We start from the raw sequence: 14,175 nt of genomic DNA, 5'->3' as shown, positions 1-14,175 counted from the left end.
AGGGTGAATGGATAGATAATGAAAAAGGATGGATGAGAGAAAAGGTAAATAGATGGCTGTATGTGTGGAAGGGTAGATAGGTGAGTGAAGGGGTGGATGGATGAGTGAAAGGATGGATGGATTGATGAATTGATAAGTGAATGGATGGATGGATGAGTGAAAGAGTGGATGTAAGGATTGATGAGTGAGTGAAAGGGGGCAGACAGACAAAAAGATGGATAGATGAGTGAAGAAGTGAAAGGGTGGATGGATGAAAGAATGGATGATGAATGAAAGGATGGATTAGTAATAGGGTCAATGGATGGATTCATGAATGGATAAGTAGATGGGTGGGTGGGTGGAAGAATGGATGGATGGATGGATAAGTGAAAGGGGGGTGAAGAGAGAACGGGAGAATGAATGACTGAAAGGGTGAATGGGTGGAAGGACAAGTGGCTGGGTGGATGATTAAGTAAGTGAAAGAATGGCTGGATGGGTGAAAGTGTAAATAGCTGGATGGATGAGTGAATAGATGGATGGGTGGAAGAGTGGATGGATGAGTGTAAGGATGGATGGAGTGAAAGGGTAGATGGGTGAATACTGGATGGATGAGTGAAAGGGTGGATGGAGGGGTGGATGAGTGAAATAATGGATGGATGGATACATGGTGGATAGGTTTGCAAATGGTTGAGTATGTTTGGATATAGATGGGCACACAGATGGAAGGACAGAATGAATGGTGAAAGACTGAATGATAGATGAAAGAACTACACCTTGTAGCACCCATTATATTAAGTAACATTTCCTATACATTGACTTTCACATTTATGTGATTCATTGTCTTTATATAATGTGTGTGTGTGTGATGTATCACACTCCGACACCCTGCCCTACATACTTGGGATGAGTAACACTATAAAAGAAATTAAATACACATGAGATACAGTCTATGTGAAGACGAGGGGCACCATTGAAGGGTGGTGGCAAGGCCGGACTGGCCGGATCAGGGATCGGGTGTTTGCCTTGGAGGCTCGAGAGGGGGGTGGGGCAGTTTAGTTACTGGGGGCTTGCACCGCAAAGCTCCTTGTATATTCAGTAGTTTTCAATCATCAACAAAAGTGGCCTCACTTATATTCAGGTGTGGTTCACCATTGTCTGGTGACTAATGTACCTGCTGGATCGAGATGCAAGTTTTGAATTGTCTAAGGTAGCAAGCTGAGGGCATACTGAAAAACTTTGAAGTGCACGATTGACTCAACCTAATATAAATGTATTTTGATTTGTACTTAAGTGGTTGTCTGTTTACCTACTTATATACTATAGCACGACCTCCTCTGATGTGTTTGTAAAACTTGCCTTTTGTCCCGAAGTTTTGTCCTGAATTTTGACCTCCGGTCCTAATTTTTGTCCTGAATTTTGACCCATTGTCCTGAATTTTTACACTCACCATCCTGAATTTGCACCCATGCCAGTTGGTCACCCTAGGTAGGCATCCACTGGGGGTGTGGATTGACTCACTGCCAGGAGCCCTTGCAGCAAAGTTCAGGAGTGTGCCCCCCAGCACGTCGTAGCAGTCAGTCACAGGTGCCTTGCCGGCCCAGCCCCTGCAAAGCGAGGCGTCACAAGTCCCGGGCCACAGAAAGTTGCCACACTCTCATTCGTATAGAAAGCATATAATCCTTCAGGGGAGGCACGGAGACAGTGAGAAAGAAAGGGAACTCCTCCCAACCCCAAGCAGTAACGGGGCACTCAATATGGTCCCACTGTGGCTCCAGTGCTGCGTCTCAGAAAGTCCTTGTGGTAGGCCCGCTGCTAGTCTCCACAGCAGGTTCCACAACCAGTCAGGACATGATTGCGCTCGTTCACCAGATGCAAAATCAGTGGCCCCAGATGGCGACGGTAGGCTATAACATTTTCATTGATTTTCTGAATTGGTTAATGAGTTTCGTTGTGTTGCGTTCATGACTTTTAGTTTATACTGATTGAATGTAACACATACTTCTCTTAGGAATTGCTTGCTGCTTGTGCCACTGCTACCGGGGTTGAGTTACCCCCTCCTCCCAAATTAACGACCCATTTTCTGACAGCTATTATTAAGCTTAAAGCTGGGCAAAAAGAAGCTGAAAACCAGGAAACTGTGTACAGCAATACAAATATGATCAATCTACTCACATTCTGTCCAGGAATCAACTCTATTTGTAATTGACAATCAGCACATGATTCTGAAAGTTCAGGGTAGGGGGTTGTTAGTAGTAGGGGTTAAGGAGTTACTTTTTGTCAGCAAGTGGACCCGCTTATGTCAACTCTGCTCAGCAGGGGCATGAACCACCAGTCTTTCTTTTTGTTGTTTATGCGGTTGAGGGAGGCATCGATATTGAGTTTTATGAATCACTAAGCAATTCTAATTGCTGCATTTGATCCACTGACTCGTGGAAGCGTTCTGGTTTTACCAGTATGCAGAGCATAAACATGCAAAAGTGCCTGGTGGTTTTGAACTGACAACTGCAATGTGTAATTCCAAGGTCCAAAAAGGGATCCCTTGCCAGGCCCATTTGTGGCACCTCCAGCTAGTCTGTGCTTTTTGCTACAAAGTCAGGGCTGGCAGAAGATGCTATACTTGACATGGGCCCACCTTGCAGCTATGAATTAATGCAGGTTTACAAACATTGCCTCCGACTTGTTTGTCAACCAGTAACCAGTAGCTTGCTGGAGTGGCAAGACCTCCAGGGTTCACCCACACACCGTCTGGAGATTTCTATGTGAACAGTAGAGCAGGAAGATGGTCGTAGGCTCACAAAAAGAAGCTACTAGGTCTAGATGTTTTTGAACTAGCAAACAATTCTAATTGTTTAAAAAACATACCTTCTGAAAGAGATGGACTCCAATTCAAATCGATGAATTTGTGCTATTTTCAAATTCTGCATGCTATTAATGTCTTAACAAAATAAGGAGCTTAAGAATGCATTGCTTATACATACCATGCACTCATGCCTTGAGATGACACAACGGTCTTGGCACATTGCACAATTTGAGTGATGTCATCTTGGAGAAATGCTGCAAGTAAATCAAAATGGAAGTTCACGTCAATAACTGCATTCAGTGCAATTGATCTTTGTTTCACTGACGAATAATAATTGTAAAGTATCAGTAATAACACATTTTTACCTTCAAGTGAGGCTTTGCAGACACTATTTATGCTCAGATTTACCAAAAGACTTCATATTATAGGGGCGCAGAGTTTCCACCCCATAGCCTTTCATTGTCCAAAAACATTGTATTTTGGGACTTGTAGTCTCGAGTTAGTTCAATTGAACCCATACCCTATGACACCCTTAAGTAACAAATTGTAAAAGGGGAGTCCAGGACATAACATGTGTGACCTCATGACAAGAAATTCTACAGTAACTCGACTCACGGCTCGCACATTGGGAAATATTTATACGTCTTGTAGCACAGTTACTTTCTTGCCCAGTCTTGAGTCTCACAGTTAGAAATCATTTTGTTTCTGTTACATAATAACAGTGGCGCGCTAAGGCGGAGGAGCGTCGCCCCACAGGTAAAATAAAATGATAATAACGCAAGGTTATTATCATTTTATTTTTCCTTCGCGAATCTCCAGGACCAGGGTGGGGCAGTGCTGGGCTGGGCTGCCCAAAGAGCAGGGGAGGAGTGGTAGGCACTTCCCAAGTGCACAGGAATGTTTGGCCGCCCGTCTCAGGCCGCCCAAAGAGTCATGCGCACTGTGCATATTCCCCACCAGGTTGTAATGCACAGCCTGGTGAGGAACATGCTCAGGCTCCCATTCCCCATCTGAGCACCGAGCCATGGCACTCAGACCAATCACTAGAGGAGTCTGGAAGCCTGGGTGCTTCCTGTTTCTGAATTGTGGAAGAAGGTCAGAGGACAGGCGGCCACCGGTAAGGTACATTTATTTTCTTTTTTAAATGTTCAGATTTTTTAAATACCCCCCCACCCACCTCAAAAATGATGCCCGGTTGCAGCCGCTACCGCATAATAACCTATTATCCTAAACCTTCACATCCCACTCCTAGGAACCATGAGAGAATGAGGTTTCTTGTTATGCCAGTCTCCCTTTCACAAGAAGTGTACATTCCTAAGAGTGCTTACACGTTCTCTCTAAAAAAAAACTCCCCTTGACTATCACCTGCTACATGTGAAACAGCAGCAATGACTTTAGTGGGGTGGGTGGATTAGGAAGCCAGACAGCCACCTGCACCTTACTCAGATGTGACTGGTGGTCTTCATCTTCCCCACCTGTATCTAAGGATGAGTCACAAGTTAGAGTGCTTTGGAGCACACCGGTAGGCAGTGGACCCTTCAAAGCCATTTGCACCTCAGTGTATAATGTACAATATCCGTAATGTAGCTTTCTAATGATTAATTCTCCTATAGTTTTTCTATTATCTTTTTGATGATGTATTGTCTTTCAGCACTCATGTTTACTAGGTGCAGGTGTACATTTAAAATGCTACATTTAATCATGTTTAAATCGGCTGTAATTGTGCTCTGGGAAGAATAAGCCCTCCCTACACACTACTTTAATCTGTAATGTCAATTGTGCACAAGCTAACATTTAATATTTCACTTTTTACTATAATGTTAGCACAGTCATACCACAAAAAAACCCAACTGGACTGGAAGGGACCTATAACACTGAAAAGAAACGTTTCCTTATTAAAAAAACTCAGAATGTAGAATCTGTTAACCAGTGTAAGCCTCTAGTGAGTGACCAGTGCAGTAAAGGTAGTCCGCACATAGGTCATGAAAACACGACAATTCCTGATAACGAAGAACAGCTTACTTTCCAGATGGATTTATCAGCCGATCCTCCTCAACTGGACGTAGCTCATTCTAAACATAGCGCTTCCACACACATATTCTGATCTTTAAAGTGAACCAACCTTCCCCCTTTAACAAAATACAGCAATAAATAAATAAATAAATACAAAGATGAATAAATGTACACAACTTAAACATTTGTAACACTTAACACTTTAAACTTCCACACATCGGTCTGGAATATCGGTTTATTCCTGAGAAAAGAAGAGCAGCTTAACATCCACAGAGTTTCATCAGAGGAACCCCCTCTACTAAACATAACAATTATACATTTTACACTATTATTCTTAATTTTATAGTACAGCAAAAAACATATAAATTAATAACTAAACAAATACAAAGATGAATAATTGTACACTTCTTAAAAATCACTCTTAACCTTTTTGAGGAATAACCTAGCAGAGCAGACCTCTGTGTAGGAGTATCTCTTCCTCTGGTGGTCCACCAGGGGAAGGGACACAACCTGAGCTGGTATGCTTTTCTATACATTGAACAGAACCATCTTTTTCACCAGTGTAGCCAAGTTCAGATCCAGGAACAAGAAAAAAACAGTGGCCGCCAAATGTATTACTTGTACACTTCATTGCCTCTTTCAGGATCAACTCCCAAAGATCGAGCAAACAAATGATGGACGGAATGCTGGCAAGGCAAACATTCTCCCCCGGTCAACAGATACCGTTTAAATCCATGTTCTTTTGCCCACTACACCACCCCAGTTTAGACCCAGCCATATGCAAATCAGTCTTGACCCTGTGCCTCATAGGAACAGTCCAGACCGAACTGCCAAGCCAGGTCCTCCCTGGACCGGAAACAAGCATCCTGGGACCCGAAACCGGTCCTAGGATGCTTGTTTCCAGTCTAGGGAGGACCTGACCTGGCAGTTTGGGCTGGACTGTTCCCATTGGGCACAGGGTCAAGACTGATTTGCATGTGGCTGGGTCCAAACTGGAATGGCACGGTGAGCAAAACAAAACCGATGGATGAGGCCCAGATCTCTGTACTGGCTGTGAATGTATGAACTTGTTCTGCACTCTGTCCATCAATTGTTCTTTTTGCATTTGTCACCCGAATGGGACGGGTGTATGCCCAGATGTGGGTCCTGTGCTCTCCATGCCACTGGAGTCAAGCTATCCTGGCTGATGAGGGCTGAAAGCCTGAAACCGGTCCTAGGATGCTTGTTTCCATTCCAGGGAGGACCTGGCCTGGCAGTTCGGGCTGGACTGTTCCCATTGGGCGCAGGGTCAAGACGGATTTGCATGTGGCTGGGTCCAAACTGGAATGGCATGTAGCGCAAAAAAATGATGGATTGCCTCCCAGATCTCTGTACTGGGGTGAATGTATGACATTGTTCTGCATTCTGACCATCAATTGTTTTTGTTTGCATTTGTCACGCGAGTGGGACGGGTATGCCCAGACGTGGGTCCCGTGCTCTCCATGCTACTGGAGTCAAGCTATCCGGGCTGAAAGCCTGAAACCGGTCCTAGGATGCTTGTTTCCAGTCCAGGGAGGACCTGGCCTGGCAGTTCGGGCTGGACTGTTCCCATTGGGCGCAAGGTCAAGACTGATTTGCATGTGGCTGGGTCCAAATTGGAATGGCATGGTGAGCAAAAAACGATGGATTTAGGCCCAGATCTCTGTACTGGGGTGAATGTATGACATTGTTCTGCATTCTGTCCATCAATTGTTCTTTTTGCATTTGTCACCCGAGTGGGACGGGTATGCCCAGACGTGGGTCCCATGCTCTCCATGCCACTGGAGTCAAGCTATCCTGACTGATGAGGGCTGAAAGCCTGAAACCGGTCCTAGGGTGCTTGTTTCCAGTCCGGGAAGGACCTAGTCTGGCAGTTCAGGCTGGACTGTTCCCATTGGGCGCAGGGTCAAGACTGATTTACATGTGGCTGGGTCCAAACTGGAATGGCATTGTGAGCAAAAAAAACGATGGATTTAGGCCCAGATCTCTGTACTCGGGTGAATGTATGACATTTCTGCATTCTGTCCATCAATTGTTCTTTTTGCAACTCTCCAAGCTCAGCATATCACCATCACTGGGCCTCTGACATTCTCCCCAGTTCCCAGGGCTTGGCAGTGTGTATGCTCCCCTGATCCAGGGGAGAACCCCCTTTGCATTAGGCTTTGCACAATGGCTGGAATTTGGAGCCCACCTTAGTCTGCAAATAAATGGACAGGATTATGACAGGGATCTCCAATATCCGTAGCACTGATCTTCACTGCAGATTATCTAATAGATTTGTTTTGTGGTTAATTTGCAGCATGTTGTCTCCCAAACTTCTCTAATCTGTTTCTGCTTCATTCAAAGAGAAATTCAGTTAACAGATACTGCTTTTCTGTGGCAACAAATCTCGTTTTCAATTTCCCTTGCGCTATCTTAACTCCCACTGCTTCTCTGATTGTTCGAATAAAGTTGTGTCAGTGCATATACCCCAGTTGTGATGTCCTCAGTTCTAACTCTGGGACCTAAATAAAGAGTGTTTATAAATTGTAGTAGTGCTTTTTTGAGTTGTGTGAAATGCACCTCTTTCACCGTAGATTGCGAGGCTTTTCCACATTGACTAGTCTGATGTGTTGCCTCTGGGTTAGGTGACTTTTTTTGTCTAACATGTTGATCAGCGATACAGCCTTGTAAGATGTCTACCGTTTAAAGAAATGAGCCTGGGAAGGAATGATCAGAAATCCCAAGACTTGCGACCACTCCAGACTACCTTAGAAGCGGGCAGTGTTAGACAGGGCACTCCCTTTTCTGGGGGCTGGGTATTGAAATCCCTCAATTCGAAAATAGCATGTTGGCATCCTCTCCAGCAGATCTCTCATCTCTGTCATATGGCCTTACATGCCATCAAATGTTTCTGCTGGGCCCGGGTTCAGCTGCACAGCTCTCACATCTGTAACAGTTCTCACTACAGCAGCCCCTTTGAACAGCTGGCGCTGTAGGATTCCCACAAGCACAAGTGGGAGGTGCCACCGCCAACTTGCCGCTCTAATGTCACTGTCTCAAATAGGTACCCAGAACCACCTTCTACCTAGGGCAGACACTGGGGGACAAGCCTCTACTCGCCAAACTCAAATTTGTCTGCAATACACCCCAAAGCATTGCTGCTCCCAATATCCAGGTTTCACAGACTCCCGGGCTGATGCAGGAGTGGAAGAACAGAAGTGATATCATGAACTTGACAAGAGCGCAGCCTCGGCAAAGTTAGATCTAAACAGGGGTGCAATGCTACAAATGAGAGCAGTCAGACTTTATTTTAAACTGCTTAAACCTATTTTTGTTGGCTCCAGTTGTGAGATACCTAGAGAAATAATTGTTCCAGCATATAAGTAATTAGGAGAATTACAAATTATTAGTCACCCTAAATTTGTATTACCTATACTGCAAATGTGACTAATATCAGTAACCACATTTTCTGACTTCTGTTTTAAACAATTTTTCTAAATGAATACAGCAAACCATAGGAACAAACATCACTCCACCAGGAAAGAAAAAAACACCTACTCTCTATAACACTCCTCAGATGTATTTGTCTTTGTACATATGTATGGCTTGATGTGAAGTTTGCACAATACCCCATTTATCCTTCTGCTGCTATGATCATTATTGTTCCAATCTAATCTCCATGTGCCTTCTTGAAAACAGTTGTAAAACCTTTATTCATGACAGGCCTAGTACTGTCATGTCCATTTTAGAAAGATGATTCAGTACACATTTCCGTCCCTGCCTTCCTTTACTAATAGATTGATATTTTAAACTCTTTTCACATCCACAGACCAGACATTTTTGATATAATGCACATATAAGTGTTTTGGAGTCACTGAATTCTTTAGCAACATTTTCAAATTCAGTTAGAGTCTTAGCAGCCACTGCTTTATAAACACAATATTTTACCCAATGTCTAATTTACTGTTGCTTGGCCTTTCAACATTCTGCAGTGTGTAGTCCTGCATTGTTCAAATAACTTAATGATAAAAGATTTTGAAACTTGGTCTGCATTTTCTCTGTCTCCAATTGAAAACTGTATCTCCTTTTTATCTTGGGAGAAATGGGCGACAAAAAGGTTGTCAACCTACTTTACTCTAGCTGATCCCAGTTTTCAAGTACATTTTCATTATCATGCAAATATATAGATTTTTAGGCTGCACTTATTTGGGAAAGATAGTGCAGATTACAAAGCACCCAACTCACTATCATCTTGTTGAGATGTACATCAGTTTGATTTCCTATTTTCTATGTCTAGATTTTAAGTACGCTCATGTGTGCAGCATAACAGTACTTTTAAATGTCTGGGCACACCAGCCTGTCCCTATTGGAAGCAATCACTATCTTAGTTAAGTCAGCTATAGGCTCTTTTGCCAGCACTTGTAAAATCCCTCATCTGCTTTTGCAATTCCAACACCTGTCTCTTGAACACTGGTCCTGGTAGGACCTCAGAGTGGGAAACAATCAATGAAAAATATTAATTTTCACTGTATTTATCCTCCCCTTGGATGAGTTGAATAAATGTTTCAATTTCATTAGGCCTTCCATTACATCCCTTCTCGAGGTTGGCCAGTCAGCCTATACAAGTCACCTATTGAGTTAATGAGATATACCCTTAGATACTTGTTGGAGCTGGATGCTCATCTTTCAGTTTATGAATGTCATTAATTCCACTCTTAGGTGTTTCTATCTTGTAACCATTTATTTTGAACTCTTTTACACCTGTCAACTTCAGCTAATACAGCAGAAGGGGAGTCTACAGTTCTGCCAAAGTCAGTAGTAGATCTGCAAACAAACTTATTTTATGGGACTTCCAGACAAAGTATATTTCTTTGATATTTTTTAAACGGTCCATATTTAAAGCGAAAACAGAATAGGTCGGAGGGAGCACCCTTAACTGGTGTACTGTCCCAGGCCCACCACTAGTGACTTCCAACTATTTACTCAGATCCTAGTTGTTAAGTGCAGATAGGTAGCCATAATCCAGCTTCTAATTCTTAATCTAGTCCCATCTTCACCAGTGTTGCATTCAGGAAATCCTACCTCACCCTAAGAAATTCTTCCCTAGTGTCACGAGTACATTTGGGATTACTTTAAAACAATTTTGTTCACTATATGGTATATCATCCTAAAGTTATGAGACTTTATTGAGTGAATGGCTTTCTTTACTTCCTCCTCAGGTATAGGTTAATCTAGTTTCATCCAATTTTATTTTCAAAGTTGAAGTGGAAGGAAGAAACTGATTGCTTAGCGAGGTGGTAGATTTATTTGCTGGTAAAAATGTCCCTTTAAAGAATACCTACTAATTACTGTTTGGTATTTTCTTTATATTTTCCTGTTTCAGAACAGCCCATCACCGCCAGCCCCCTGCCCCTCTTGGCATATGCGCCAGACACAGCCTCCACACCCACACCCTTTCCTGGTGGTACTACTGATAAGTCATGTTTAATAAGTCCTATTTTTCAACAAGTGTGCATTATTGTTTTCTGTATTTTCTAATTTCCCAAACTTCACCCTATCTACTTTGATGTCTAGTTACTTTTATCATGCATACATGACTTCTTGTGTACAGGTTTCTTTTATATTCCATCATTTTCTGCAACTGACTTCCTCATGTCTATCTTTTTCCCTTCACTTTTTAGTAACCTTTTCTTGGCCTCTCTTTTACATCTTTGGGCTGTTAACAGTAGATTTTGGTAACATAAAGAGAATGCAGGCCTTAGTATTCACACAATGTAGGTTGACAGAAGGCTTTTTTGAGCAAACCATCAATATTACATGAACAGAGATGGTCATCATGGACCCCAAAAGGATGTCATACAATGTTCCATGATGCTGTGACAGTGCAGGACAACAGGATCCCACCAATAACATAAGTCCTTTCAATTCCCTTCCACCGATACATTGTTTTTCATATCCATTTGTAGCTATGTCAATCCATTATGCAGAAAATATTATAACATTGGATGGTTGAATATTTTTTTTTTTAAATGTCAAGTAAACCTTTGAACGTTTGATACTCTTTAGACAGAACATAGATAAGAAAATCTTAACATTAGTAAGGCATTGCCTTTATTACTTTTGCCAATGGTTACAGGCATCTAAGTTGTATGTTTTTGTCCAGCCCCAGGTTTACTTCAGGCTCCTGAGAAGGAGAAGATCACCATCCTGTGGAGTAGTAAGTAGTCACAGCTAGGACAAGTGTTCCCAATGACAACTTCTGCATTTGTTAAGGTATTTCACCCATTCATCCAAGCTCAATTAGAAATCCTTTTCTAAATTATGCACACTCCTATGTTCTTCTCTCATCCTCTGTTGAATTGGTGCCCAATGTCCAATCAATTATCACTTCCCCCGTTCTTTCTATCCCAGCCCACCCAAAAATGTCATTTGCATCTAGGCATGTGCCATATTTTTCCCACAATGACTACTTTTCATGGCTTACATTACTGTTCCATCTTCTACCTTTATTCACCATGTGGCAAACATGTCATTGCAGATATTAGAATCCTGGTTCAAAGATCACTATTGACTATTTAAACCAGATCCAGAGGATGGATATGAATCCATTATTTCTAGTTGTTTGCTTGGAAATAGCCAGTACTGTTTTGCACCATTCCTCCTTGGCTCCAGTTTTCCATCCTGTCCTGCCATAGCAGGATGTTTTTTGCTTCGGACTTGAGACTCCCTTTCCTCTGATCACTAGGTAAACTCCACGTTGTCCTCTTTTGAATAATATTGAGCACAGGTATTTTTGACCTGGATCAGTGTCAATCTCCAAGGAGCAGCAGGCCATAATTCAAACTCAAGAACAGTGGCAGCAGTTAAATAAAGCAGGAAGGGTGGCGGAGGCCCAGACACACATGCACGCATACACACACATCTACTTTAACACTCATTGACACCCCAGGCATTCACAATGTGCACACGTATACCCACCATTCACAAGCACACATGCATGCACATTGTCTTGTAAAGTGTTAAAGCTGCTCCACACACCTATTCACAACACGCACTCACAAATACACATACATTCATACATACACACACATCAAACATTAAAATAATACAACCTTCCTGGCTGCAGCAAAGATCTCGGCCTCAAGGTTCCTGCAGGGTTGGAACCTACTGTGTAGGCAAGCTAACGGAGAAACCCAGGGGAAGTCCTAGGGAGAAAAATAGGGAAAAGACAATGTTACTTACCTGCTGGCCACCACCTAGTTGGTCTTCCGCTTGTCTCCTCTTGTCGACTCCCAGCAGCCAATGCACAGGCTTCCAGACACCCCATAGCCAATCCAGATTCTGCTGTCATGCTGGCAACGCTATTGCTATTGCCAGCATGGGAACAGTAGCAGGATTGGTCCGAGCGGCCTGGTTTGGCACTCACACAGGGACTGGGAGCCTGTGCCACTTCTCCACCCGGGTGTTCAACATAGCTTGGGTTGGAGAAAGACTAAGTGTGCAATTTGGTTTGGCTGGGATGAGACAGCCGGCCAAACCCACATGTGCACCTAGCAACAGAGAGAAGGAATGGTTGGCACTGACTCTCCATCAGGATGGCTCTGATCTCAGGACTTGGCTCAGTGACAGCGAAGAAAAATGAAATGATAATAAAATAGTTTTATTATTATTTTATTTTTCCTGTGTGCACTGCTGAAAGAGCGGTGGGACAACGCCTCTCCGCCTTAACAGAGGAGCTGCCGCTGAGCATGACAGAAGGGTATCAGGATCTACAGAGAGTGCAGAGGCGGTACCAATATGAGAAAAGGTCAGGGACATTGATCCACCAGCACATTTAAGTTTTTGCTTTTATGTTTCCCACTATAGACTAGAGAAACCTCTGTTCCTTCACCCGCATTAAATAGGGGAATGTTATTTCCTTGTTGCCATAATGAAAACGCTCTGCTCACTCCGGCACTTCACAGGAATACTTTAAAAAAGTTTTTCCATGGTAGGAAACTACTGAGAAGAAATGCCTGAAAAAACAACACTCGTAGGATTGTGGTCGTTCAACCACTAATGCAGTAACTATGTCCCACGAAGGCCCACAAATTCACACCTATCCTAAAGCTGTGATTGCAGTAATTCTGCCAAAATTACTGTATTTACAGATACCCATTGTAGGGATACAATTCCAGTTCATAGAATCAGGATTATGAATTCAGCCTTGTAAAATTGATTTTATTGCACACCTAACCTTGGTTGGGCAAAGTGTTTTATGAAAAGGACTCATCATTTGTAATATATTTGCCAAAACGGAGGTTGAGAAAGTTCCATATGTTTTTCTTATTTAAATAGTGTGTTCACTAGCCTCTTTTAAGCTACTGCAAAGTACAGAGGATTGTTTTTCCCAGTTTTTATTTGCCACACCATTGACATTATTTGAGAAGTACACCACACAAAAAGGTATCCTATCAGCCTATCTTTTAATCATGCATTCGGATCAAGTTGTGCAACACAAGTCAAGAGAAAAATCATTTTTAGTTGTTTATCAGACCTTCACCCACTTTATTAACAGCATGCTTCATCAAAGGGAGTTATCCTGGACCCCATAAACCAGGATGGGTTAAACCATATTCCAGAGAGCACTGTTGGTATTTATCCTGCAGGGTCCTTAACATAAAAATAGTCAGAGACACCCCGGTTTCCCATACATTTTAGGTGCCCTTGGTATGGTTAAAAGTGTGTATGGGTGTCTGTAAGATATAGTACCCCTAACCCCTCTACGAAGCCGTTTCAGCCTTATCAACATGGCCTCTATGGATCCAGGGCACAAGTCCTAAAAAAAGAAGTAGGGGGACGCTGGTGTCACAACAGGAAGTGACGTAACGAAGGGTGGCTTGCACCATCAGACTCATTGCATCCCCTCGCTCACCCCTTAGATGCGATTGCATCAGAGAAGCCAGCGCGTGAGCAGCGTTCTGAATGGGCTCCGATCTCGCCCCAGAGAGGACAAAGAGTGAATGTGTGGCTCAAGTTATCGAGCTCCCAGTAAAATAAGTTGGGGGACGCCACCCACCCGCGTGGTACCCCGACCCGAGCCCTGTATGGATCCAAGGCCTGTCTCTATGACCACGGTTAAGGGGTAGTTTCTAATAATGTGTCCTCTCCCTATTAGTCCAAACACACAACATGAAACATTAAACATGCATGTAGGCTTACTCCTCACTTCAAATGTGCATGTCATAGTGCCCAAACCCATTATTCCTTAATACTTCGCAAAGGGGGAAGGGGGTTGTGCCCCTGTAATCAATTTCCTAAAGGGTTGCTTGTCCCAATTTACTCCTACATTCTACCCCACTCTCTTCTTGCCTGCACTCATTATTTAGGAAAGTCAGAAAAGG

General features: G+C 43.0%; 1 protein-coding gene across 1 annotated transcript in view; it reads right to left on the bottom strand.

The window, feature by feature from the left end:
- LYZ (lysozyme) overlaps nt 1–14,175 on the bottom strand; it is a 102,748-nt gene that overhangs the window by 64,921 nt on the left and 23,652 nt on the right. Inside the window, exon 3 of the mRNA XM_078678662.1 lies at nt 2,958–3,033. Coding sequence (XP_078534788.1) covers nt 2,958–3,033 — 76 coding nt within the window. The remainder of the gene's footprint in view (nt 1–2,957; nt 3,034–14,175) is intronic.

Source organism: Lissotriton helveticus, chromosome 1_1 (genome assembly GCF_964261635.1).
Source record: "Lissotriton helveticus chromosome 1_1, aLisHel1.1, whole genome shotgun sequence".
Lineage (NCBI taxonomy): Eukaryota > Metazoa > Chordata > Amphibia > Caudata > Salamandridae > Lissotriton > Lissotriton helveticus.
This window is presented reverse-complemented; position numbering and strand designations above follow the sequence as displayed.